At 39.5% G+C, this 27998-nt stretch overlaps 1 protein-coding gene across 4 annotated transcripts in view; it reads left to right on the top strand.

Annotated features, from left to right (window-relative positions):
- Positions 1 to 27998, top strand: part of MARCHF1 (membrane associated ring-CH-type finger 1) — a 196902-nt gene that overhangs the window by 52388 nt on the left and 116516 nt on the right. For 2 of the 4 annotated variants that reach the window (XM_073001494.2, XM_073001492.2), the window contains exon 2: positions 17778 to 17917. The exons of 1 other annotated variant lie outside the window; for it this stretch is intronic. In XM_073001494.2, coding sequence (XP_072857595.1) covers positions 17816 to 17917 — 102 coding nt within the window. In that variant the 5' untranslated portion in view covers positions 17778 to 17815. Of the gene's footprint in view, positions 1 to 17777; positions 17918 to 26199; positions 26724 to 27998 lie in introns of those variants that run through there. One more of the 4 variants, XM_078376676.1, reaches the window with a different exon arrangement.

Below are 27998 nucleotides of genomic sequence, written 5' to 3'. Positions count from 1 at the left end.
TTTAAAATTCCGTTTAGCGATGTTTCGCTATAGCGAAGGTTAATCCGGAACGGATTAACCTCGCTATGCGAGGCACCACAGTATTTGTTCTCAGCAGCAGCAGCAGCCAAGACTAAAATCAGGGGCAACAAACAAGAGAGAGCAGGGCAACAGAAGGGCCTCATGAAATCCAAATACCATCTGTCTGTGTCAGTATCTCCAGTTGTATGCATGGGAGTGGGAAAAAAAATCAGGTAGAAATGAAAAGTGGAGGGTGGAAAACGGTAGCAGCTTGCAGAGCAAAAGCAGCCATAGTCAAAGGTGGGGAGTAGCAACTAATTGGGAAAATGGGCAGTTTGGCTGGTGGCACCACTCACTACCTGTATTGAACATGTTTATTGTTTGCAAACCTTCTTGCTGACATAAATAGTAAACTGTTTTGGAAGTGCCATAATGCAAAACTCCACCCTTTTCGAAAAGATGAAGCATTTTGCCCCAGGCAAGTTGCACAGTCCTTGATAGTCAGCAGAAAAAGGGATTGGTGAACCACTTCTGGGTATTCTATACCTAGGAGACCCTGGCAAGCATTGCCATAAGTCAGGATTGACTTGATGGCACATGTGCAGAAATAGAAATGGAACAGACAACCCCAGAGAAGCCTTGCAGGCTTCTGTCCATTCAGCATTGAGAAAATAGCTATTAATGGTAACTTTCGTCCAAAGCCACCAGAATGAACTATTATACTGTTCAGCTATTAACCAGCAAAAGTTCCCATTTCTCCCCTTAGTTGCTACTAAGAATGAACTATTGTTCACTTGTCGCTCTGTCAGACTTAAGAGAACCAAGGGAAGCCTAGAAGGGTTTGCAAAGAATGCAGATATGTTGGATGCAGTTAGCGGTGTCAGCAGCCAAACTGTCCATTTATATTTCTGCAGCTATTCTCTTATTATTGCTACATCTGCTGAGAAAAATCCTATCTTCTGAAATACAGTTTCCCAATCTACAGATGAGGGTGTTTGTATTATTCATCTGTGAATACGAATATCCTTGCACAGGTGGAAATAACGAGGGTCCGGTCCCATGGGGCTGGACTGTCCACCCACAATTTCGCCGCTGCCGCTGGCTCCTCAGAAGCTTCCTATTAAGCCATTCTCCGCAGTGGATTAGCCATTCTAACCTAGCAGAGAGACTTATCATCCCACCCCCTGCCAGGAGTGGGTAATCGATTGTGGACAATGGCGCGATAGGAAGCTTCCGTGGAGCCGGCAGCAGCAGCGAAATAGTGAGTGGAAGTCTGGCCCCATGGGGCCAGAACCTCATTATTTCCACCTGTGCGGGGATATTCGTAGACAAATACAATTACCCCATCTCTATCCCAATCTTAAACTAAAGACTGAAAAAAAGGGGGAGGGGATCAAGACCTCACCTTATTTAGAGTAGATCTGTTGAAAGAGTAGAGTAGATCTGTATATTGTCCCCCAGCTTATTTAATTTATATGCAGAATACATCATGCGGAAGGCTGGAGTGGAGGAATCCCAAGCCGGAATAAAGATTGCTGGAAGAAATATCAACAACCTCAGATATGCAGATGACACCACTCTGATGGCAGAAAGTGAGGAGGAATTAAAGAACCTTGTAATGAGGGTGAAAGAGGAGAGTGCAAAAAACGGCCTGAAACTCAATATAAAAAAAACCTAAGAACATGGCCACTGGTCCCATCACCTCCTGGGAAATAGAAGGGGAAGATATGGAGGCAGTGACAGATTTTATTTTCTTGGGCTCCATGATCACTGCAGATGGAGACAGCAGTCACAAAAATAAAAGATGCCTGCTTCTTGGGAGGAAAGCGATGACAAACCTTGACAGCATCTTAAAAAGCAGAGAGATCACCTTGCCAACAAAAGTCTGAATAGTCAAAGCTATGGTTTTCCTGTGGGGATGTATGGAAGTGAGAGCTGGACCATAAAGAAAGCAGACCGCCGAAGAATTGATGCCTTTGAATTGTGGTGCTGGAAGAGGCTGTTGAGAATCCCCTGGACTGCAAGGAGAACAAACCTATAAATTCTAAAGGAAATCAACCCTGAGTGCTTACTGGAAGGACACATCCTGAAGCTGAGGCTCCAGTACTTTGGCCATCTCATGAGAAGAGAAGACTCCTTGGAAAAGACCTTGATGTTAGGAAAGTGTGACGGCAAGAGGAGAAGGGGACGAGAGAGGATGAGATGGCTGGACAGTGTCTGCGAAGCAACCAACATGAATTTGACACAACTACAGGAGGCAGTGGAAGACAGGAGGGCCTGGCGTGCTCTGATCCATGGGGACACGAAGAGTCGGACACGACTAAATGACAAAACGAAACGTTGAAATCAGTGGGATTAGGCTATTACAGATATGTATCTTTTGTACATGTCATACAATGCGAAGTCTGTAGCTCCCTACTCAAAATTCTGTTACCTCTCACATAATATAATGGCAGATGTTGGAGTCTGAATTTTTCAAGATAAATGGATTTTAATGATTTAAGCTTTTATGGATGATTAATGTGCTGGACCAATAGGGTAGTAATTACCTGTGAAAACCTAAATAACTGGGAAGAACTATATAAGTAAACTATGGGTCCTTACATAAAACAATTTCCTATATTCTTATTTGTAACAATATTATTCCTCAACATGCTGTAGTTGAAAATAAATTTTAACATCTGCAAGGAAAAGGGATTATTGGAGGAGAAAATAGGCCTGCTAATGAAATAGAAGGGGAAGGAGCTTAATGAGATTATGATAGCAGAGATTTTCAAATTGTTGTTTTTAGATTTAATTAGTGGGGGGAAAATTACAAGGGCAGTTTGAATATAATTTAAACTTGCTTCTTTAGTTATTATTTAAAAACAGATTGAAGAAAAGCATAGAATAAACTGTGAATGAATGAACAAGCCAAGTTTGTATGGATGGATAATCTCCCCTGCCAGCATCTCTTATTCTTGGAGCTAGTGTTCTCTAGATGTCAAGCTGGATAAACACATTGGCAAAGCAGCTAACATGTTCTCTAGACTCACAAAGAGAGTATGGCTTAACAAGAAGCTGATGGCATATACCATGATCCAGGTCTATAGAGCTTGTGTCCTGAGTACACTCCTGCACTGTAGTGGGTCCTGGACCCTTTGTGCATGGCAGGAGAGGAAGTCGAACATGTTCCATATGTGTTGTCTCTGACACATTTTTTGCATCATCTGGCAGGACAAAGTTCCAAATAGTGTAGTCCTGGAATGAGCTGGAATTGTTAGCATGTATACATTGCTGAAACAGTGACGTCTATGTTGGCTCGGGCATGTCATGAGAATGGATGACGGTCAGATTCCAAAAGATCTCCTGTATGGAGAATTAGTGCAGGGAAAGCACCCTGGAGGGAGACCACAGCTGCAATACAAGGATATCTGCAAGTGGGATCTGAAGGCCTTAGGGATGGACCTCAACAGATGGGAAACCTTGACATCTGAGTGTTCAGGCTGGAGGCAGGTGGTGTATTATGGTCTCTCATTTTGAAGAGACACTTGCTGAGCGGGCTGAGGCAAGGAGGCAGTCCCAAAACCAGCAAAATCTGGGAGCTGGACAGGGGACAGATTGTATTTGTCTTCAGTGTGGAAGGATTGTCACTTTTGAATAGGCCTTCTCAGCCACACTAGACACTGTTCCAAGACTTCTATTCAGAGCATGTTACCATAGTCTCTTGAGACTGAAGGATGCCTACAGTGTTCTGGTAACATTTTTTGCCCATGGTTTTTCTATAGAACTACAGATAGATTGTTAAGTCCAGAATGTTGAGAGAAGCAAGTTTGGCACCAGTTTGAAAAAGCTTCCAGCTGCATTCTCTGTTTGAATCTGAACCTGTTCTTTTATTTCTTTTTCTTTTTTCCTCTTTTTTGAAGTAGTGCCCTAAACAGAAAGTGAGAGAGAAGAGAATGTTGCAAAAACATTCTTAAAAATCAGAATACGGTGGTACCTCAATTTACGAACTTAATCCGTCCCAGAAGATGTTCTTAAGTTGAATCAGCATTTCCCATTGAAATGCATTGAAACCCAATTAATCTGTTCTGGGTGGGTTTTTTTATGTAGAGGTGCTGGTTTGTAAATCGAATCATTAGTTCCCATAGGAACTAATGCCAAACCAGTTGATCTGTCCTCTACCACTTGGGGGAGAATATTTTTTTAACCTAAGATGACTTAGGTTAAAAAAGGGCAGGAAAGGAGGGAGGGAGGGAACAGTGGGGAAAAGAGGAAAGAAAGAAGGTCATCACTGGGGTACACAGACCCCTCAGACAAAGATTTGTGCTTTTAAGCAGAAGAAGAGAGAAGAAAGAGAGAGAGAGAAGACAATCGGGGGGGGGGGGAGAGAGTTTGGAGTCTAAAACACATTTTAAACCCACACATGCTAAGCCCACACATTTTACACCAATATATTTTAAACTAAACCGAGCAACTTTTAAACAAAACAAAATTTAAACCAAACCGAGCAACTTTTAAACCAAACACCTTTTAAACAAAACACATTTAAACCAATCCAAGCACCCTTTGAGCCATGAGTACTGATCAGCACACCACAGTACACAAACCTTAGGAGCCACAGAATCCAGCAACCATTACTCCAGCAAACAGATCCCCTCAGCATAGGGGGGAGCATAGAGAGAGACAGAAGACAAAGGGGGGGGAAGACTTGAGTCTAAACTCCATTTTAGAGCCCATCAGCCAGCATAGACCTTTCCAAAAGCATTTCTGATATTAAAACCAAAAGACTGAACTCCATTTTAGAGCCCATCAGTCAGCATAGACCTTTGCAAAAGCATTTCTGATATTAAAACCAAAAAGACTGAACTCCATTTTAGAGCCCACCAGCCAGCACAGACCTTTGCAAAAACATTTCTGATTTTAAAACCAAAAGACTAAACTCCATTTTAGAGCCCAGCAGCCAGCACAAATCCTTGCAAAAAGTTTCCCCCCAAGCTGCAAAAACCCCATATGTACAGTAAATACAGCGTACTCACCCAGAACAGGCAGTCTCTCTGTTTTAAAAAAGAAAGTCAAAAATCATTTTTTAAAAGCCAAAAAAATACAGTACGTACAATCCAGTACCAGGCAGTCTGAAGTCTCTCTCCATATCCACACTCTCTAATCACTGGGACAAGCGAGGAAGCAGACAAGCAGCTGGCCAACGGTTAACTGAAAGTTCAAATTTCCCGCTTTCCCCGCCTTCCCTGCATTTTTGTTCTGTTCGTAAGTCGAAGCTCCATTCGCAAGCCGAAGCAAAATTTTGTGAATGGAGCTGTTTGTAAGTCAAAATATTCATATGTAGGGGCGTTTGGAAGTCGAGGCATCACTGTATTAGATAAGTAGGATTTCTGGGAATTCTAATGAGGCATTTGTTTTCAGTAAGCTTTACTATAACCTATTCAAAATAGATCAGCCTTTCCCCAAACATAATTCAAAAGAACTAGCATTGCCTTCAAAGCCTAGTGTGGCATGGGATTAAGAGCTGGAGACCTGTCCATAAACTCTGCCCATGTGCTGTGATCATTCTCCAACTCTCTCCTCTGAACATCCCCAAGTTGAGAAAGGTGATGAGGAGGATGCCTTCTCTGTGATAGCACCTGCTTATAGAAATGGCTCTTTCTTGGGAGCTTTACTTGATACCTATTTTATCATCTTTTCAGTGCCAGACAAATAGCTTTTTATGCTTTGAGGCTATTATCTCTAGGGCAGTGATGGCAAACCTTTTTGAGCTCAAGTGCCCAAACGGCAACACAAAACCAAATTATTTATTTTGAAGTGCCAACACTGCAATTAAACCTGAATACTGAGGTTTTAGTTTAGAAAAAACAACTCATATCATTTACACATTTTGTCTATCTGGTTCTTTATTGTTTCCTACAACTGACAGCTCATTTAGAAAAAAGTCAAGTGCAAAATGCTACACTGAATTAAAGGCACCCTATTTAGAACGCTTATTAAGTACATTGAAATCCTGGACTTGTTTCCTCCAAAGTAAGCTACCCTCAGAAAAGCAACTTTTTAAGTGCAAAATTTTTAAGTGTATACCTACACTTTATACACTACATAAAGTGTATTCACACATTTAACATTTTAAATGTAGTGTTGGAAAAGAGATTTACAGATATCATGACTTGTCAGAAAGATAAGTAAAGCAAATTATGAGTGGTCTCTCACCATAAGCTAAAATAACCAAGCAAAGGGTATTGTACTACAGTGGCATCATGAGAAGACAAGCTCACTGGAAAAGGCAGCAATGCAGGAAAAAGTCCAGTGCAGTAGGAAAAGAGGAAGATTGCACATGAGATGGATTGACTCAATAAAGAAAACCACGGTCTTTTGTTTGTATGACCTTTTGTTTTGTGTCAAGTCAAAGCAGGACCAGGAGCAGAGAGACTGGAATTAAGATTTGGGATATAAACTATGATACTTTTGCCTGCTTTGGGGATGAGAAACAGAGCAATGTGATTGCTACACACTTCAGAAAGCTAGTTCCAGGTGTGTTGGTTGTCTTTTCCTAGGTGTTTGCTGTTAGTGAGACTCTGCTAAATATTCCAGTTCTGCCCAGTTCAATTTAGAGTCTAAACAGAATCTTGAAATACTGTACTTGCTGTTCTTAGCAAAAATTGCAGAGCTAAATGCGGTGAACTTTGGAAGGTTCCTTTTTAATGAATTTATTTATATTTATTTATATTTAACTTATATACCACCCCATTAGTCCCAAGGCACTATTCTGGGCGGCTTACAGACAAGTACAAACCAGGACAAACAAACTATGGGCACTAAAATGTAACAGAAACAGCAATGACAAATCAAAACCATAAAAGCCAATGGCACCAACAATTTTTCACATTAAAGAGGACCAGATGGGAGGTGCTCAGACAGGTTGGATTGAAAAGCCTCCCTAAAGAGTAGTGTTTTTTAAAGCTCAACCCCCATCTCTGTTGTATGCTTTTCTTAGAAAAGCTACTTTTGTTTTCACTTCAGAGTATTACTCTGCAATACTCTGTTTTGCAGAGTATCCCGTGACTGGTCACATCTATCATGACAGTGTTTCTCAATGTTCCCAGTTTGGGGACCCTGGGAATCAAAAACAGAGTCTAGGGACTTTGCTGAAGCCTCAGATGATCGGGATCTAATTTTTATTTATTTATTTATTTAATTTATATCCCGCCTATCTGGTCAGTTATGACCACTCAGTTATGATCTAACCAGCATCTTAACGAAGATCACCTAAGAAACCTGATAAATGGCATAACTGAATTCAATTAAAGATAGGTTGAGGCATTCTGAATATTATACTTAATCAATGAATGGATTAAGTACTTATACTTGTTACTTCATCCTTTAAAAATCCAGAAAGATTAATGAATATTCATTTATCAAGCATGTCTTCCTATAAACACTCTGGGAATAAGCACCATTGACTACAAGGGACTTACCCTTGTATAAACATGGATAGCATTGCATTTTAGAAGTTTTACATCACAGAATTGCAGAGCTCCATCCCGTAACATAGGGTGAAGCTCTAATGATATATTCCTTCCTTCCTTCCGCTACCCATCTAGCCAGGCTATTTTGGGTGGTTTACAACACAGTCAAACAAAAAAACATAATTACAAGTATAAAATAAATTCAGCATATAAAACATCATAAAATATAACAACAATTAAATAATTACATAATAAAATATTAGATATTTAAATATTTCAAATGGTGCAGGGGACAAATCTTTTCATCAAAAGCTGTTTTAAGACAAACATGTTTAGGCTTCTTTTGTTAATTTCCCTACTTACTAGAAAAAGACATTGCAGGGCCATATTTTGGATTAAAAATAGAACTTCGTGGAAAATACCTTAAAATTACTTCCACCTCCCACTCTGTCAAACAGAAAGCAATTTGTAAGGCTGGCCAGAAAAAAATCAAGTGTGTACCATAATACAATCTTACCGAAATCCTTTACTGGGTACTTTTGAATGCAATGCAACCCACTAAATGTGATTAGCTTTTGATGCCTTTTTAATTCTGGTTTTATGAGTCAAGAGTTTCTGTGTCTCTCTTTCTCTCTCTCTCTCTCTCTCACACACACACACACAAGCACTTTGGAAGGTTCCTTTTACATGGTTTTACGAAAGAGTCAGTTTCTCTCACACACAGCCTCCCTCCCTCCCTCCCTAAATTTTCAGCAATCATTTGCATGAGTTCAGTATGTCCCTGTTTCCTCTCATTAATTTAAACAAGCTGATGAATTCACCTGTCCCTCTCTCGCACCTTCCTTCCTGCCTTAATTGGAGCCTTCCGTCCTTCTTGCATCAGTTCCTTTTTTCATAGTTTTGAGCCAGTCTGTCTGTCTCTCATACACACACATATACACCCTCCCTCCCTAAATTTTCTATAATCTTACATTTAAACAAGCTTGATGAATCCACCCGTCCCTTTCTCACACCTTCCTTTCCTCCTTTCCCTCCTGCTTCCAGTCACCTCCGGCAGAAGTAGTAATTCACAAGCTGGATTGACTGCCTCAAGCTATTCTACAGCAGTAAAAATAAAGCAGCCTTATCTCCGACCACTAAAAGAACTGATTTACAAGTGCTGCAACCAAGGAAGGTAGCAGGGATTGGTGGTTTACAATCATGCAGTTTGAGGTTTGGCTGTGAGGGGTGGGGGTGGGTGGATAGTGTTCTGCTCGCGTAGCCAGGGAGAGGTCTCCGTGTGCCAGCTGTGGCACACGTGCCATAGGTTCTCCATCGCTGCTCTAGGGTGTGGTATTTTTATTGCTGCCAGTATTTATGTGCTGTTTATACTTTGTTGCTATCTTACTACATTTGTTTTACAAGCTGGTTTTGTTTTTGTTTTTTTGATCTTTCATTGTGCAAGTTCTTGTACAAGCTTTCAAGAAATGGTACTTATTTTCCACTAGCACATTTTATTTATTTCTTCTTGGTGCAGACTTTGCATCTTTTTAAGAGTAGACTAGAAAAGAAAATGCCACATGCCTTCTGTCTCCATAGTACCTTGATATGAGAAGTGGTGGAAATTTCCTCTTATGTAATTTCAAAAGGTTATTGGTTCTTTAATGATATAAAAAAGGTGTTACTCAACCCTAAGTTTTGTTCCTTAGAGGTTGCACAACTAGCAAATCTAGATGTGGTGAAATGCCAAACATTCTGCTTTGCATAAAATGGATAATTTTTGCTATTCTGTATATATTGGAATGGGTATCCAGAAATTTAAATACAGTGGGGTCCCTACCTGCGAACAATTCAATTTACGAACCCGCCCTATAGGGGTAATAAGGACTCGACATACGAACTTCCCTCGAGTTACGAACAGGAAAAAAAGTGCCCCCTCCCTCCCCTTAGAGGCTTCTGGAGGGGAAAAAAGGGTCAGAAACTTTAAAATAAATAAAAGAAAGTAACTTACCAGGCCTTGGTAGCCCCCAAACAGCAGGAAAAAGAGCAGGAAACAGCTAAAAGCCCATACCAGAAGGGAGCCTGGCAGCCATTTTGTGCTCCCCCCCGCACCCTCCTCTCCCCGCCTATCAGCTGATCGGCTGGCTCTGAAGAGGCTTGGGGAGGCTTCCTCAGCACCTAAAAAGCCTGCCTGTGTGTCTTTGTGCTGAAAAAATTAGCACAACATGCTTTAAAACATGATTTAAAATTGGCTTCAGTGAAAAAAAAAAGATTTCTAAAGTGCTTTGCAAACTGTTCCCTGCCTTTCTCCGTTTCCTGAACCTAAGGGAAAAAAAGAAACAAATATCCCCCTCTAGTGGCAGAAGGCGGAATAGCAGCTTCCCATTAGTTTCTATGGACGGAAAAGAGCAGATACAGATTAAATGGTTTTCAATGTATTCCTATGGGAAATGCAGATTCGACCTATGAACTTTTCGACCTAAGAACCACCTTCCAATACGGATTAAGTTCGTAAGTCGAGACCCCACTGTATTATATGCTGAATGTATTCTTGAAGGCTTTCACGGCCAGGATCCGATGGTTGTACATTTTTTGGGCTGTCTGGCCATGTTCGTGAAGTTGTTCTTCCTAACGTTTTGCCAGTCTCTGTGGCCGGCATCTTCAGAGTACAGAAGTCAGAACTCTGTGCTCTGGTGCAGTTTTGTGGTATAGTTGACTATAGCTGTGGGATAAGCTTTTTGTCCTTTTCAGGAGATTGGCTGATTATGGTGATCATGGTGCTTTTTGTTGTGGGTGTATTGTTGTGATAAGGGTGAGAGATGATCAGTCACTGTGATTGATGGATGTCGTTAACTGGACTTTTGTGTGCAGTGATCACTGGTCCTTGTGGCTGGGTAGAGTTTGTTGACTTTTTGCAGGCTGTGTTTTTCAGTGTTGGGAGCCAGGCTTTGTTGAGTTTTTGACTTTCTTCTTTTTTGTTGAAGCTCTGCTGGTGTTTGTGGATTTTAATGGCTTCCCTGTGCAGTCTAACATAATGATTGCTGGTGTTGTTCAGTACTTCTGTCTTTTGAAATAGATTTTCATGTCTACCTTGTTTCAGGGCATGTTCAGCTACTGCTGATTTTTCTTGTTGTTTTAGTCTGCAGTGTCTCTCATGTTGTTTGATTCTGTTGTGGATGCTGCGTTTTGTTGTTCCAATATGTACTTGGCCACAACTGCAAGGTATCCAGTATACTCCTGCAGTGGTGAGGGGGTCCCTTTTGTCCTTTGCTGACCATAACATTTGTTGTATTTTTGTGGTGAGCCTGAATACTGTTTGTAGGTTGTGTTTTTTCAAAAGTTTCCCCATGCGGTACATGAACCTTTTGATGTATGGCAGAAATACTTTATTTGTGGGTGGCTGTTGTTCCTCTTCAGTTTGGTGTTTTTTCCTTGGTTTGATGGATATCAAGAACACGGCCAGATAGCCCGAAAAACCTACAACAACCATTATGTGCTGATTTCAGGACATTTGTAATGTTGACAAATGTACTGATTATTAGAAAAGATCATCTCCACACACATACATTTTTGGAGATAACATACATAAGGCAACTAAAAAATGCGAAAGATAGTTGGCCTGCAATCCACTGTATTCTTACTTAATGGCAGCAAGTCCCATTGAATGTAAAAAGGTCTTACAGTATTTGAAAATGTTTATTGCATAGAACTTTACCAATAGGAGATGCTCAATGGTAGTGTTAATTTTTTTTAAATCACTTTTTTATATTAACTGATAATCATTCTAAACAAAACATAGAAGAAACATAAAGAAAACAAAGATATTAAAATTACTGATTGACTTCCACAAGTAGAGAAGAGTACCTATAAATCATGAATGGACCTTATATTAGGCTAAAATGTAAACAAAAGCTTTTTGAAACATTAGATGTCTATCTTTGGTAGGATTTTTATTTGGATATTTCATTATGAGATTTACCATTATATCACACTTTGTAGTAATTGTGTCACTGAAAGTAACATATTGCCACTAATTAGAGAGTTCCAGACTGATTTTGGGATGTATGCAAGAAGGCAAAGTAGAATGCAATCCAAAAACAACTCACAGACTCTTGATTTAGTGGCAACCAACTATTGTTGGTGGTATTGTTCCTACCTTGGCGGCATAGCTTCATGAGAGGATTTTGGTATGTCTGTGTAACTTTCACTTGTGATAGAGTTACATGCTTTGTGTATCGTTTGGGCATTGTTTTGCATACCAGATTCTTCTACACAAATTGTTAACAGCAGGTTTGAAGGTGTTTTTTTTTCTCCCCTCCAGTTTTTGGTAATTGGCATCCTTACTGCTGTCAAGAAACTGCTAGGATACAAGATGTCATCCTTCTGTATTTCCTCTCTCAAACATTGAATAAAGGCCTGCAAGTTCTCCAGTTTTGACTTCAACTAAAACATGAATTGTTTTTATTGTTTTCTCCTAGTACTGAAGAATAACTTTGAATTAAACATATAAAGAAAATAAATGTGTGGTATGAGAAAACCAGTATCACTTGCATATGTTTTTTGTATTTTACACAACATAGAATTAAGTATATTACGCAATATTAATATATCACTTTAGAAAAGTTTTCCCCCCTCTAGTGATATTGGAGGCATGGATGTGATTAGTACTTTAAAAAAATCTTGTTCCCAGTGTTTTCCCAAATCTTGCCATACTGAGGTTTCCCAGAGGGATATTCCCCTATATCAGGAGTACTTCCTACCATCCCACAAAAATGAGACCTCATTCTTGTTGCAGAGATCTCACTATGCAGACAAAGAAGATCTCTTTTCTTTTGTTCTTTCTGGAAGAGACTATTTGTGAAATTCCCTGATTGGAAGATATATAGTTCTATTATTAGTTGCCCTTTTCTGTTGCGGTCCTGATATGTGTTTTTAAACGTTTCCCCCCAAATCTGTACTTCTAGCTGAAGTTAATCGTGTATTAATCACAGTCTTTATTTTGAATTTGGGCTCTTCATCCTTGTTTATGACAGCGTACAAAAAAGGGCATTGACTAAGTTCTCAAAAGACGTTTCCCATTTCTTTATAAAAGTTTCTCTAAAATTAGTGTTCTTTGTTACTGCTGTTCTTGATTCATTGATGACAAGTTTCAGTAACAAATATTAAGCCTTTGGAAATGAAAACCAATTATTTTAGACATGCAAGTCAGAGAGTTAGGACTTTTGTCAAGCTGTCTGAAGTGAAGGCTGTGCTAGTACTTGATTTTAGATCTTTTGTTTGTTAGTAACCGTCTGAACATAGACATCATTCAATAAATATAGGCCATATAGCATTAACTCAAGTGCAACACAGAGCAAGGATCAAAGGAGCAATTTTCTCTTGAAGTAAGTATAGTATAAATTAGTGACAGACAAGATATAAAAATGGAATAGGGTTTTGGAGGGCAGGCTTTAATCTTGACACACCTATTGAATTTTATTGGAGTCTATGCAACCATTTGGAGCAGCCCAATCTATTTCAGGGCTTCTGATTTTGCAGTATTGGAACAAGAGCAGCATTGCCAAACTCCCCAGAATAACATGGAAGACTTTGTCCATCCAGATGCCCCAAAGAGGGGGAAAAGGAAACATCAGGGGATAATTGATGATTGGAACAGAAAGAGGAAGATTTTTATATCATCATGGGACGCTGTGGTAGGCTTTTTGCATGTATGTGAGATGTGATGGAAAGTTAGATAATACTCATGAATTCTGCTGAACATGATCCCTTCTTGCAGGTCTACCTGGGAACAAATAGTATAAAATACATAGTTTTGAATATATTGAAGGTGAAGATGAAAGTCTAAGCAGAAAAGTGAAGCTCTGTGGAAGCTGGGTTACCTCTTTTGCAGACTGAGTGTGTATTTGCAAGATTTTCTAAAACCTGATAAGGTGGACAGGAAGGATGTGAAATCCTGGAAAAGAATCTGACACCACATCCTGCAAACAGCATCAGTGAGGCTGGAATGAGAGGGTCATTGATATGTCCCTCTCTGAAAGAAAGAAAGAAAGAAAGAAAGAAAGAAAGATCTAATATGTAAATGTTTAAGATGTACCACTCATGAGTTCTGATGTCTCTCTAATAGTGTGTGGAAAACAGAGGAAATAGGATCAAGCTACAATTTTTTTAATACTAAACAAATCTAATGTAAGCTGTGGGGTATTGGAATTGAAATAACAGTGATGTCGTTGTGAGTGTGGTACAGATCTCCTAGCCAGACAGAAGATTTGGATGATCCTTTCCTAGATCAAATTAGCAAATGGTCAAAATCGGAAACATGGTAATTGAATTTTTCTGATTCTGCTATCTGCTGAAAACCACAATCTGTAAAGAATGAATTTGTAATAATTCATAGAATCATAGAATAATGAAGTTGGAAGGGGGCCTATTAGACCATCAAATCCAACTCCCTGCTTAGTGCAGGAATACAAATCAAAGGATATCTGCCAGTTGGGTGTCTAAATTTCTCTTGAATGCCTCCAGAGTTGGAGCACTTACCACCTCTTGAGGTAACAGTTAGGAAATTTTTCCTGATAAACCGAAATCTGGCTTCCTATAACTTGACTCCATTGTTGCTTCTCTGTCCTGCACTCTGGGATGATCAAGAAGAGATCCTGCTCCTCCTCTGTATGTCAGCCTTTCAAGTACAGTGGTGCCTTGCTTAGTGATCACTCAGTTGAGCGATGAAATAGCTTAGTGATGGGGTTTTGGTCATCGCCAGAGCGATCGCTTAGCGATGGCCCCTATGGGGAAAAATCGCTTTGCGATGACCACGGGGAAGCGATCATGGCAAAGCGACTCTTTTTGCAGAGCTGATCGGCGGTTCCAAAATGGCCGCCAGAAAACAAAATGGCCACCCGCTGTTTTGCCTCGCTTTAAAGGCACCAAAAATGGCCGCCCCATGGAGGATCTTCGCATAAGGTCAGTTTTTAAGCCCATAGGAACGCATTAAATGAGTTTGATTTTTTTTAAAAAAATCACATTGATTTTTATCCACCATGCAAGATGGAGGATAAAACAATGGGATCAGATAACATACATCTCAAATTTCCTAGTATAGAAGAACTAGTTGCTAAAGTCAAAAGTAGTAGGAACCTTGTGTAGAAGTGACCATGTTATCTTGAGGTACATGATCCTGAGGAACGGGAAAATCATGTGGTAGGGACGTTCACCTTGGATAGCAAAGGCTGACAATTTTTTTAAAAAAATGAGTGTAATTCCATATATAACAGTTCTCAAGGAGAAAGGAATTCAAAGTGGATGGGAGTTTTTAGAAAAGAAAGTGCTAAAGGGTCATTTTTTGTTAAAAGCATTCTAAGAAGATACCAGTGTTGTTCAAGAAGTATTATATTGCTAGCACATGGGAACTCAGAAATAGCTCTCCCCATATTCCGGTATAGGGAGAAAGCATCTGGCCATCTTTGTTAATCTGATTTGCTGGCCTATTGCTGAGCAGGCTTTCTCCAGTGCTCTATAAACTACGAAGGAATACAATACACATATTGGATGAAAGGCCACAGCTTTATTGGTTACAGAAGTCCCTGGCCAGCATTGGGGGATTGTTGCATCAGGAGGCCCAATTGTCACCCAGTGCCCACCGCTGAAGGTTCCACGAGAATTAGCCATCTTCTGGAAACCCTGTGGGCATATGCCACTCAGTGATTCTCACACATCTGGGGCAGGAGTTGAATCTGCGGGCCCCCAAGCTGGACCAGACCCTCTCCCTGACTCAATCTCCCCATACAGGGAGGTTTCTTAACCTTTCTGGGTGAGTAGACTCCTGTCTTTACCCTTAAGCTGTCCAGATCCAACCCCAATGCCCCAGCCTGCCAACAAAGTTGAGACAAGATTGAGTAAACCCACATATTGCAGTAAAAACACGCTAACCATCCCCCATGCAACCTATGCAATAACAAACAACACTTCTTGCCACTGCTGTAAAAGAGCGAGAGAAGGAGAGAAGAAGAAGAAAGGGGATGGGTGCTGGTGAGCAGCAGACTGGATGGTGGGTGGCTGTCCACCACTTTCAAGCTGAGCAGGCAGACTAGGGAGAAAATCCTCCTTCTGGTCCTCCTGCGCTGTTTGAATCTCCCCCTGCCAGCCAATACTAGGCCAGCAGGGAAACCCCACTCCCCATTAGCCTATCAAGGCTGCTAAGGCAGTCTCTAGTAGCTACCCCTCCCCCATCCACTAGACTGCATGGCTGGTGCAATGCCTGTTCTAGTGCCCTGGCCTTGGTCAGCCCTTCTTGGCAGCAACTGGAGTGCCCAGCTAAGTCTGGGCTCCTATTTTACAATGTACAGTGGTGCCCCGCATGAGTGCACCGTTTAATGACGAATCCGCATAGCGTTCTATTTTTTGTGATTGCTAATGCAATCGCATTGCGATGTTTTGAATGGGAAAACATCGCATTGTGATGATCGGTAAGCGTTTCACTTACCGATCTTCGCATTGCGATGTTTTTAGAACAGCTGATCGGCGGTTCCAAAATGGCCACCGGGTGCCCAAAATGGCTGCACAAGCATTTTCGCGTGGTTTCCTCGCTTACCGAGGTGGCAAAAATGGCGGCGCTATGGAGGATCTTCGCTGAACGGTGAGTTTTCACCCAATAGGAACGCAAAGTTTAATGTGTTCTTATGGGGTTTTTAGTTCCGTTTAGTGACGATTCCGGATAGCGACGATTAATCCGGAACGGATTAACGTCGCTATGCGGGGCACCACTGTATTTGATAGTCCACAGTGCATGTATTGGAAAAGTTCAATTTGTGCTGACAGGAATCACGTCAGTAAAGAGGACTCCTGTCTCTCTAGGAGCAAGTTATAATGAAATAATTCAGACTTTGAGAAAATTTGTATTCATTGTATTTGAATGTCATTTAGTTTATTTGTAGGAAGTGTTATGTGTTTCTTTTCTTTTATGCAATTCATTTGTCTCATTAGAAATGATGAGGACAGCTGCCTTCAACCTTCTGAGATAAATTATCTTTAATTAGCTTTTGATAAGGTATTTTAGTTTGACTCTTCTCTTGAAAGAGGGCTGTCATTTCCAGATGAAACTGGGACCAACATTGATTCCACAGACGGTAGCTCATATTCATTTCTCTTCCATACAGCATATTCCTTAAGTTGTTCAAAACACTACTTTGAACATAGTTGTGCTTCAAAATGCTTGAGCTTCACATTCCAGCAGAGCCACTGAGGATGTAAAACACTGAGGATGTGGGGCCATAATCTAACAGAACAGTGGTGAGAGTAGTTTGGTTCTGGAGTATTTGTTGGAAGGAACAAGCAAGTAGCTTATTTACCCCTGATTACTGAGTTGTGGTTAGGAAAGACAAGTGCTTGATATGGGCAAAGTGCTACTTCCTGGATCTGGAGGTTGAGTCATGGCAACTGGACTTCTTTCTTATTAGGTTGAAAAGTTTCGCTACTCATCCAAATAGCTTCTTTAGTCTGAAGAGAGTTGGTAGAATACCTGTGATATATCCTCCAGTTGGTCTCACTTCCCCGTGGTCTGAATAGGCTCATTAAATGTTCATTGGACGGGGGGTGGATGGGGGGTGAGTGAAAATCCTACTTCTGCAGTCCTTCTCCACCCATTATCATGGGCCATTAACAGTGGCCTTTCTGGTTTGTGTGATCTTTCTGGGAACAGATGAAAAGGCAGCATGATAAATAGGAGACAGATTGTATCTAAGGCCTCCATCCCTGTCCAGTGAGGGATTTTCTATATGCACATGTACGGCCTCTGACCCCTCTCTCAAACCACCTATCTTCTCATTCAAAATGAGTAGAAAATGAGATGTGGAAATTTATTTGGAAATAAATCTCATTGTATCTAGTGGAGCTTACTTGTAATGTTGACTGTAATGTGGTTAATAATTCTGGGAAGTATATATTTTTGTATGTAATGATTTTTTTAAAAAATTCTGTTGTAATGTCCTTGGATAGATTAAATCCTTTAGTGTGATATTTTAACATGCCATTTAAAATCTGGTAGGGAAACTTTCCTTTGTACATTAATGTTGTGTGTTGTAGTCACAAACTGCATTCATTTAACCATCCTTATTATGCATTTCAAGTAACATTACAATTCCTTAAAATGTTTCTTAGAATAAGGTATTATTTGTTTTAATCTTCAAAAATTTTGCAGAAATTCTAGTCCCACTTAGCGAGAACTGAATAGAAATGCATATAGATTCTGTTCTCCACCCTGGAAATACAGTTCGACCATTTGCATGACCAAATACATACATGCAAGAGATTGCAAATACTATTGTTTCAGGGAATGTAAATTATTTTCAGGAATTCAGAAATTGAAAAGGGATAAGTGGAAGGAGAAAATGTTGGGCTGGTGCCAAGCAATAGCTCGTAATCCTCACAGATTCCCAAACAACACAAGAACCCCTGAGGTCACAGTTGATGCTCCACAAATCTCTGCCTTGGTGAGTGGATGTTCTATTTCATGATGATGGCATGCACAAAAAAGAAATGAAAAACTCTTTGAAAGCTATTAAAATCGACTTGTGAAACAAACCTGTGCCTTATACTTTTTTTTCTGAAACCAGTTTGGCTTTATATGCTGCTTTGTTATGTGCTGCAGCTATTCTGTGTTTTAAGTTTTCTAATTTGCTTGTCTTTTGTTGCACCCGTCAACCCCTCCGGTCTTGCATGCAATGGCTATTGAAATAATTTTCCTGTCCTATGGGGGAGGGGAGAATGTAGAAGTGTATTCTGGTTATTTTACTAGACCTTTATGCATGGCATGAATAGTGATGCCCTATTCAAAAGTAGTATTTTGCTTGATTTATAAATCTGTTTATGAAATAATCTCATACACCCCTTTCTGGAAATGCATTCTTTTCACTTCTCCCATATGGTGGATGGTTTGAGGACTTAATTGTGTGTGTGGTAAGTTACATCTCGTTTTAGTGTCCTTTTCTGAAAGCAAAATGTATTATTAGAAGAAGGACGATTTTTCAAAGTAACATTTTTTTTTCTTAAAGAAATGTGCTGATATAATCATGAAGCAGAATTAAGACAGATTATATTTTACTATCCTGGATGATTGTTCTGAAATAAGAATAATACGGTTTATTTTGTCTCTATTATTTGCACTTTGTGCTTACATATCCAGGTTGTTAATAGTTGTTCATAATTTGTATATTATGGGGCTGGTTCTTGAATTTCTATTTAAATGTTATTTTGATGTGAGCTGCTATCAGAAAGTTCTTTACTAGATTCAAATCATTCTTACTGATAAGTACCATTATCATAGAGTTCCTGCAACTGTTGTGTGAGCAAATAATCCTTCTTTTTGATGAAACTGATTGAGATTATTCTTATAGAACCATAAAAGTGTTGAGTTGGAAGGGATCGCTGGTCATTGAGTTCAGCATGTTGCCAAAGTAGTAAATCCACAGCTGAAGCATTTCTAACAGGGACCGTCTAACTTCTCTTTAAAAACCTCCAAGGAAGGAAGTCCACCACCTTCTGACGCAGTCCATTCCACTATGAAACAGCTCTTGTTATCAAAACGTTCTTCCTAGCGTGTAGGTGAAATCTCCTTTCTTTTACTTTGAATCCTTTATTTAGATCCTATTCTCTGGAGCTACAGAAGACAAGATTGCTCCTTATGTCCATGTAGTAGTCCTTCAAATACAGTACTTTAGGATGGCTATTATATCACCTCACAGTCTTCTCCAGACTAAGCATGCCCAGCTCTCTCAACCACTCCTCATAGTACTTGGTTTACAGAATGTCTACTATTTTGGTTGCCCTTCCCTAGAATCCTAGCTGTAATCACAAATTTCATTAATTTCTGCTGTCAGGTTCTTACATGTTTTGAAAAAAAAAAAGTAAAGCCAAAGAATTTGTCAGTCACAATCTTATGCCAGGAGCCGCACCTTCGGGTTCATGGCTACTTTTTGGTGCAGTCATGTACATGTCACCTCAGAGTTCAGTAGCTTTGCTCCTAGAGTTCCCAGTACTGTATATGAGTGCAGAATTGCAGCCAACATTTCTCAGGATGTTTTGTTAACTGCCTATTTGTCCTAATTGTGTATACAAAGGAGTGTACTAATATGCCACATACTTAATCCACGTGCAGCAGTTTTATTTGTTGGATTTTTTGTTCCCCTACTTGCAACATGAAAAGTTTAGTGTGAAGGAAAAGTGGCAGTGGAAGAATCAGTGTTGCTCCAGTTACTCACATTTAAGGAAAAGGAGGGAAAAACCCTCACAACTTATTAGACCTAAAATTGGGGGAGGTCTTTAGAGAAGCCATGAGGTGCTACACTGCCTCTTGACACAGGGTCTCTGGGTCGTATACAGAGCTGAGTAGAAGAAGGGCTTGCCCATTCACACTTGTTTTAATGTCTGTGTAGATATGCAGTGTGACAATTAATCATAATTCCTTCGGTAATTTTAATGTCACATATACAGTACGTATTTTGGTTATTTGTGAGGAAAGCCATTTATTCTAAGTGAAATTGTTAGCTAAGTCTTTTATTAGAATAATAGAGAATCACTGCTTCAGTCTAAACAAATGGTACATCAGTTTTTATACTGTGTTTTGATTTACTTTCCAGAATATATAACATTTTCAGTGTTTTACATGAGGCAAGTGAAACATTTCTAAAGAGCTGCCAAGAAGCATTGGAAGAGGGAATGAGAAAAGAAAGGAACACTCCTTCAGTATTTAAAAAATGGAGCTGACATTAGAACAGAGGAGACGTGAATAATTGTTTAAAATCAGTTTCTTCTGGGAGGTGATTTTTTAGCAGTATGGGCTGAATGCTGAAGATAGCAGAGACAAAACCTTTAAATCAGTGGTCCCTAACCTTGGGCCTCCAGATGTTCTTGGACTACAACTCCCAGAAGCCTTCACCACTACCTCTGCTGGCCAGGATTTCTGAGAGTTGAAGTCCAAGAACATATGAAGGCCCAAGGTTGGGGACTACTGCTTTAAATGTATGTCTAACATTTATCAAGATATTTTCTGCATCTCAGCAAATTGCTGATCAGCAAATAGTTTTTTTCCCCGTAAGGCATTGATAACTAACTCTTAGTATAGAAAAGCATAGCTAGCCAGATCCAATGCCTGCAGAAGAGGTCTGATAGTGGTTCCTTAAACTCTCCTTTCCCTTTGTCTGGATTCTACAGGGTGAAAAGAATGATTAACACATGAGGTCTCACGTTTGTATATGTATTTCAGGCCTCTGAACATTTCTGGAGGTGTAAGAGAACCTGTGCTTGTATTAGAAAAGAGAAGGGAAATGTATGTGAAGAGAGAAAGAAGTAAGATGACTAGATTCACTTAGTCATGTGGTCTCCCTAGCTCCCCTCTCCAAAACATACTGTTTTCCAGGAATGTGCATTTTAAATTTTTTGAAAGACAAATGTCATAATTCTGGGAGTCCTGCAGACCTAGACCTTACAGACACCCAAATTGTACTCACCTGAAGAGAAAGTTCAGCTGGCAGCCTTAATGCCTTTGCATAGATCAGACTTCTTTTTTGAAAAAGAATATTCCCAGCAACCATTGGGCAGCTTCCTTTTTCAAACAGGAAGTTAGATCTGTCCAGGGCATGAAGCCTGCCAGTAGGGTTTTCTCTCCTGGTGAACACAGTTCTATGTATCTGTAAGGTCTGGGTTGCGCAGGTGGGACGTCCAGAAAGGAGAATTATGGGATATGTAATCCAAAAAATCCAAAATGCACATCACTATTATTATCTAGTCTTTTCTTATCTTAAAAAAAAAACACTGCATATGTACGTACATTACCTGTATTCGGGGAAGTGGACTTTGATCTACAGAAGCTCACACTGAAATAAAATTATTAGTCTTTAAATTACTGTAATATTTTCTGTTTTTCCCCTTTTCTTTTACCAGCTCTGCATGTTCTTATTCTTCTCAAGCTGCCCAAACGAGCTTATTGGGAATGCAAACATGAGACATTGAAGGTAGAAAGGAGAGATGGGCAAAACTGAGAAAAGAAGTGTTCTCTTATTTAATCCTCTTTGTTGAATCCTCCCCTCTCAATCTCCAAATCATTTGGAGCAGTACACAAGAAGAAAGAAACGTGCTTCATGAAGGCATCGGAGTGTTAGTAATATGGCTAACCTTGAAAATACTAATTAAACACAATTGTGTATCATTAATGGTTTACTTTTTCACAGAATCCATATGTTGACATCCCAACTCTTTTGCTGATTTCCTGAGAAGAACAGAGTTATTTTAGAAGTCAAAGTCAAGCAGCAATACTAATGTTTCAGGGTCATGGCTAGTGTAAAGATGGAGTGATCTTTTTATGTGTAATACTTAATGATCTAGTGTCTGCATCCTACTGCATTTCACACTTAAATCAAAGTCTGACAGTTTGCTAAATCGTCAAACAATCTTGTTATTGCACTCAAAGCTGACACTTTGATTCCCCCTTTTGTAGGTTTGTGATTTTTAAAAAATTACTGCAGTACCCAACCTGTTCATTCTAGGAGTGATATACAGTGGTGCCTCGCAAGACGATGTTAATTCGTTTTGTGAAAATCACTGTCTTGCGAAAACATCGTCTTGCAAAACGCGGTTCCCCATTGGAATGCATTGAGATATATTTAATGCGTTTCAATGGGGGAAAAACCCGTCTTGCGAAGCATCAGTTAAAAAAAAGTATTGCGAAACGCAGTTCCCCATTGGAATGCATTGAAATCTATTTCATGCGTTCCAATGGGGGAAAAAGCCGTCTTGCGAAGCATCGGTCTAAAAAAAAAAGTCTTGCGAAGCATAGACCCAAACATCGTCTTGTGAAAATCATCCATATGAAAAACTGTCTTGCGAAGCGCATCAGCGATCGCAAAAACCCATCATCTTGCAGATTAATCGTCCCATGAGGCAATCTCTATGTAGTCTATAAAAGTAATTGTTCTTATCTCTGCATATATCTCTGATGTAAATCAGCTTTCAGACTGCAGAAGTCTTTTGGCTTGTCACACAGGAACAATAAGGGTGTATAGGGCAGAGTAGTCACTCCCTAGCTCCAAATCATGGGTCTGAGAGAGGTATTAGATGTTTAGTTCAGTTCCTTGAGCTGTACCATTCCCCCATGTTATCCCATACTGTTGAAACAGACATTGAAAGACAAGGCGCTTCAGACCAAGTAGCTCCTTAAGGTTAAAAAATTTGCTGCTTCAGTGAACCATTGTAGTGCTTAACTAATTATTTTCTTGTTTAAATTAATGTGGATAACGTTACATTAAATGCACTGTAGAACAAGATTGTAACAAGAGTTATAAAAGTACTCTGTTGTAGTAAAAGATCAGCAGAATTCTATGCCAAGAAAGTCTCCTGAAATCTGGTTAAGGGTTTATTCTAGGGTGGTGCAAGATCTTTACTGATACATTTATGCAAAAGAATTTAACAAGCCAGTAATTCTCTAAGGAAAAGAGATCAAAGATTTTTGGGCCCCATAACATCCCAGCTCATGCCTTTCTCACACAATCTGCTATTCTCTGTGAATCACATTATCTCAGCTGTAATAGTAAGAAAATATTACTATGCTGGAGTTACAGGGCTGAATTGTTATTATTTGACAAATCAGTCCAAATACTACTATCATAATAAAGTAGTACAACATTTATCTTTTTTTGTTGTTCAGGATTGTGTGCATCTGTATAGTTAAGAATTCAAAAATGTATTTTGTTGCCTTGGGAACCACATTATTCAGGACTGCTATTTGGTGACATTATGGTTTGAAAATGCCATGATTAGCTGAATCTGTCAGGACAAATTTACACCTTGCCTTCTGTTGTGCTGCTGATACACCCATCATGCTGCAAGTGTTAATGTTCTGGAAAATGAAGAGGATTAGTTGGTTGTTCACTTCTGTGCGATTTATTTCTGTTGTATATTGCTCTGCATGTATTGATGCTCATGCAGATGAAGTTTTTACTGTGGAGTCCTATATATATCTATTGGGCTTAATCTGCCTTTCATCTAGGTAAGTGGATATGGAATTACAGCTTTTGTGTATTTTTTGTACATTTTTATCACTCAAACTGAACGAGGGAAAACCTTTTTCAGGTATACTGGGACCATACAACGCACTTTATTAATCACTGTTTTTCTGTCCCTTACCTGCCTAGTTTTGGTATCTTTCTGTCCCTTACCTGCCTAGTTTTGGTACATTTTAATAGGTATAGGAGTATGAATCCTAAACCAAGGTCTTCATTTTGGTTACTGACCTGGAATTTCCCCTCTTTCCTTGGGGGACTCCTTAAGTGTCATTAATCTTGCTGTACATACTTGCTTAAAGACAGTGTTGGCAAAGAAGCTTCCCTTGTGGATTGATTGTCTTTTTAACTATGCTGTGAGAAAGAGGGAAATGTTGTGATTTCCATCTTGATCATCTACCCCCCCCTCCATGGCTACTATTTAGACTGCTAAAACTGAGTATGTCAACTGTACTCACATTATCAATATAATGTGCTGTTTCACACTATTTTAACAGTGATCTATAGGTGTGTTTGTATGTTCATTCCTCAGGCTCATTTTGTAATACAGTATATGACAGCCTCTTGGTCTCTGCTAGGACCAATGTTAAATGCAGACATCATCATCATCATAATCACCATCTTGGAAGTGCAGGAGCTGGAAGGAGTCCTGTGGATCATCAAATCTAGCCCTTGTTAGAAAGGCACCGTAGAAAATCAAACTCCCAACCTCTGGCTCCTCAGCCAGATACCTCACTGAACTATCCATCCAATAGTGCTTATAGCTCTAAGCTGAACGTTCTCAATTTTGGGGGTCCATGTATACAGACCATATGTCTAGGGCTTGAAATAGACCCCTTGAACATTGTTTTACCTTCCAACTCAGGCAATAGCTATATTAAAATACTAGACATGTAGGAGGATAGATTATAATAGATAACAAATAGGTTGGTAGTGCGGGGTGAGTTATACAATATAACAATAGGTATCTATATCTAAGAATTTCCTATCAAGACATCTGTGGATCCATGTAGGTGTTTATAGGTTAATGTTCATAACTATTTCAATTAATATGTTAGTAACATAACTGAAGGAGGGAAAGAAAGGAAAGGAGATGAAGAACCAGACATATCTAGCAATTTCTCTGTAATATTGTGGAAGGGTAAGGGATCACAATCTTCCGTTTATTTGTATAAATGTGTTCTGGAAAATTAGTAAGTCAGGCAGGGCCAAGCAATTAACCTGTCTCTTGGAAAAGGTGAAAAGGGTTATTCTCATCAGAGCTCACTGTAACTTTCTGTCTCATTGTACATGCTGTTAATTTGAGCCAATACATTGTTATCTATTCCCACAAAAAATATAATTTTAATTTTTATACTGAAACACTGAAGATAACTTAACAAAATACAAGAAAAGGAAAAATCCATGTGATGACTAGAGTGTACAAAACACAACTAAAAGAAAGGGCAGATTGCTTCATCAAATAATGTTAATTTCAGTCACAGAACCAAATGACAAAAACAAGAATACTTCAGTGGAATACAGTATTTGTGTGGATTCCCCTAATGTCACTGCTGCTTGCAATGTTTTGGGTTTTTTTAAAGAAATGTATTGCAGCCCCAACATAGAAAGTGTGTGAGATGAGAACTCTGCCGAGATGCTGAGAAATAAAACAAAACAAAATCTCAGTTTCTTTGTGCTTACTATGGTCAAGTTCCTCTAATGAAGCTGTACTTCTCATACAGTCCTCAAGGCTTTTCCTTGTTGCCTCTATTAAGACTCATGAACTTGAATCGAACCTTTTGTTGCCGAAACATAGAACTAGGTCTACAGAATGAAGGGATTCCATTACATTGTAAGTTGAAGAGTTTTGAACAGTTGGCCCCAAGTTTCAGCCAGCAGCCCATTTATGTGTTTGTTTTTAAAGACAAAGTACCACTTGGACAAAAATTATTAAAACAATCTATTCCTTTTCATCATTTGGATATTTCTTTTGTCCTAGCCATTGTAAGGTATTTGAATAAAAGATAGTCTCCTGCTTTTTTCCCCATCAAACTATGATGCCTAGAGACAGAAATGTTGTAGACTGCATATTTCAAGCTTGATCAATGGGAGGCAAGGTCACAGTAATTTGCAGTGGAATAGGGAAATATGTGTACAAGAAGCTTAACACAGCGCAAAGGCTCTTGCCTACCCTTGATTTATTGGAATTATAGTGAGTTCAGAAGATGCCCTAGAATACCTTCAGTGAGACAGAAAAAATTGGCCATGTTGCATGATGTTTAAACATTTTAATTGTCTCTGTTATTTCTTTTGAAAAACAAAGCAGTTTGTAACATGCGTATCATACAAAATATAGTTCAGAGATCAAGGTAATTGAGAAAGATGGTTCCACAGAACTTTTCCCAGGGGAATTGTTTTGATTTATCACTTGTCCTGAAGTTTCATTCTCTTTCACAAAGCAAGGGAACTTTTCTACTCCTTGCTTTTGTTCCATAGCTTTCTAATAACTTAAATATAATTACTAGCATCTAATTTCACTGATTTTACATTTCTGTTCCTTGGATTTTACATTGCTATCCTTCAAATTCCAGACATTCTTTTAAATCTTGACTTTTATTACTCACTTAACAGAGATGAGACAAACATGAACACAGTTTGCTACCTGAGAACAAAGGCTACCTGCCAGCAGCCTGCAGGCAAAATGATCATATTGTTACAACTTTGTAATTGTTTGGGGATTTGGGGAAAACTTAGATCAAAACTTTTGAGGACAAAGGAGAGCTCTTTTGAGAAAACACCCTGTATATATGTATAGCTTTTAAAAATGCAAATGGAAAAGAATTAATTTGCTTCCTAAATGTTATTTTGTATACATCCCAACTTGTTTCCTCAGCAATATATATAGTGCTTTTCTATTATAACATGATAAATGGAATGATGATGGTATCAGCATTTTCTGAGAACCATACTTGTTCATTCCTTATATATTTCCTCTCCAGGCTCCTGTAGGAAAAAAGAATAACAACACATAGGTTGAACCTGGCAAATCCATTAGACATTGTTTCAGGTGGTAGATTTTGAGTTACCATTGATGGGAAGCCAGCAGTTCATTGCTGGCTAGATAGCTCAGTGAGCTGGAGCACTTGGCTGTGGACCCAGGGTGAGGAGTTTGATTTGCCATTATTTTTTGTAGGAGAATAACCAGCCTATGTGGTCTTGGGCAAACTATATGGTCTCAGATCACTCCCAGAAGAACAGAAAGGTAAGCTGCTTCTGAGTATTTTATATCTAGGAAACTTAGAAAACCCATACAGTGGTGCCTCACTTAACGGGTGCTCCGTTTAGCGACGAAACCGCATAGCGACGAAGATTTTGCGATCGCAAAAGTGATCGCATTGCGATGTTTTAAATGGGATTTTTTTACTTTGCAATGATCGGTTACCTGTTTCGCTTAACAATCATCGCAAAGCGATGATTTTTTAACAGCTGATTGGCGGTTCCAAAATGGCTGCCGGGTAAAAAAAATGGCCACCCACTGTGTTTAGGGATGGATTCCTCGCTTAGGAGACAGCGAAAATGGCCGCCATATGGAGGATCTTCACTTTAAGGTCGGTTTTTTGCCCATAGGAACACATAGTGACAAAATCGCTTAGCAGCGATTTTTGCTGCACGGATTAACGTCGCTATGTGAGGCAACACTGTAATTTGGAAATGGATTTATGTCATGTGACAAAAACAAAGTCAGATCTTACCTGAATGATTGTGTCTAATCCTGGCTGCCACTGTTTGAAAAGGATGCAGATAAGATGGAAGAAGTTGAAAAGTGAGCAGTGAAGATGGCCGGGGTAAGAAAAATAAGTCTTTGCAAATAGAAGCTAAAAGAGTTGAGGAGACAAATGGAGAATTTCATTATTTCTACTTCTGAGTTTAAATTCCCAGCTTGAGCAATTCCAACAAGTTCATGTCCCCATCAAATAGAAAAAGCAGTTTTCATATCTATTCATTAAAAAAAAAACCAGATTCTTTTTGGGTAGTGTCTTCTTTGGGTCACTAAAAAAGTCCTGCTGTCCAGCTGTCAGAACTGGGAACTGCTGAACCACAGGGCCTCCATCTTCTTGGGATTCAGCTTTAGTTTATTGGCCCTCATCCAGCCCATTCCAGCCTCCATACATTGGTTTAGCACCCACACAGCCTCAGCTGACGCTAATGATAAGGCGAAGTAGAGCTGAATGTCATCAACATATAGATGTCATCCAAACCCAAAATTCCTAATGATCTCTCCCAATGACTTCATGTGGATATGTAACAGCATGGGGGATAGAACAGCTTAATTGTCACCAGAAGTTCCCTAATGCCACTCTCTCAAACTGGTTCTGCAGTTAGGAGTGGAATTGTTGTGGTACAGTGCCTCCTACTGTAATTCCACACCAAGATCAGTGGTATCAAAAGTTGCTGAGAGGTCCAGGAAGATCAACAGGGCTGCACTTCCCCATCTCTAGCCAGTAGCAGCTCATCAGTCAGGACAGCTGTTTCAATA

The sequence above is a fragment of the Pogona vitticeps genome, chromosome 5, assembly GCF_051106095.1.
Source record: "Pogona vitticeps strain Pit_001003342236 chromosome 5, PviZW2.1, whole genome shotgun sequence".
Taxonomy (NCBI): Eukaryota; Metazoa; Chordata; class Lepidosauria; order Squamata; family Agamidae; genus Pogona; species Pogona vitticeps.
The sequence above is the reverse complement of the archived record's forward strand: the minus strand, read 5'-3'. Positions and strand labels throughout refer to the sequence as shown.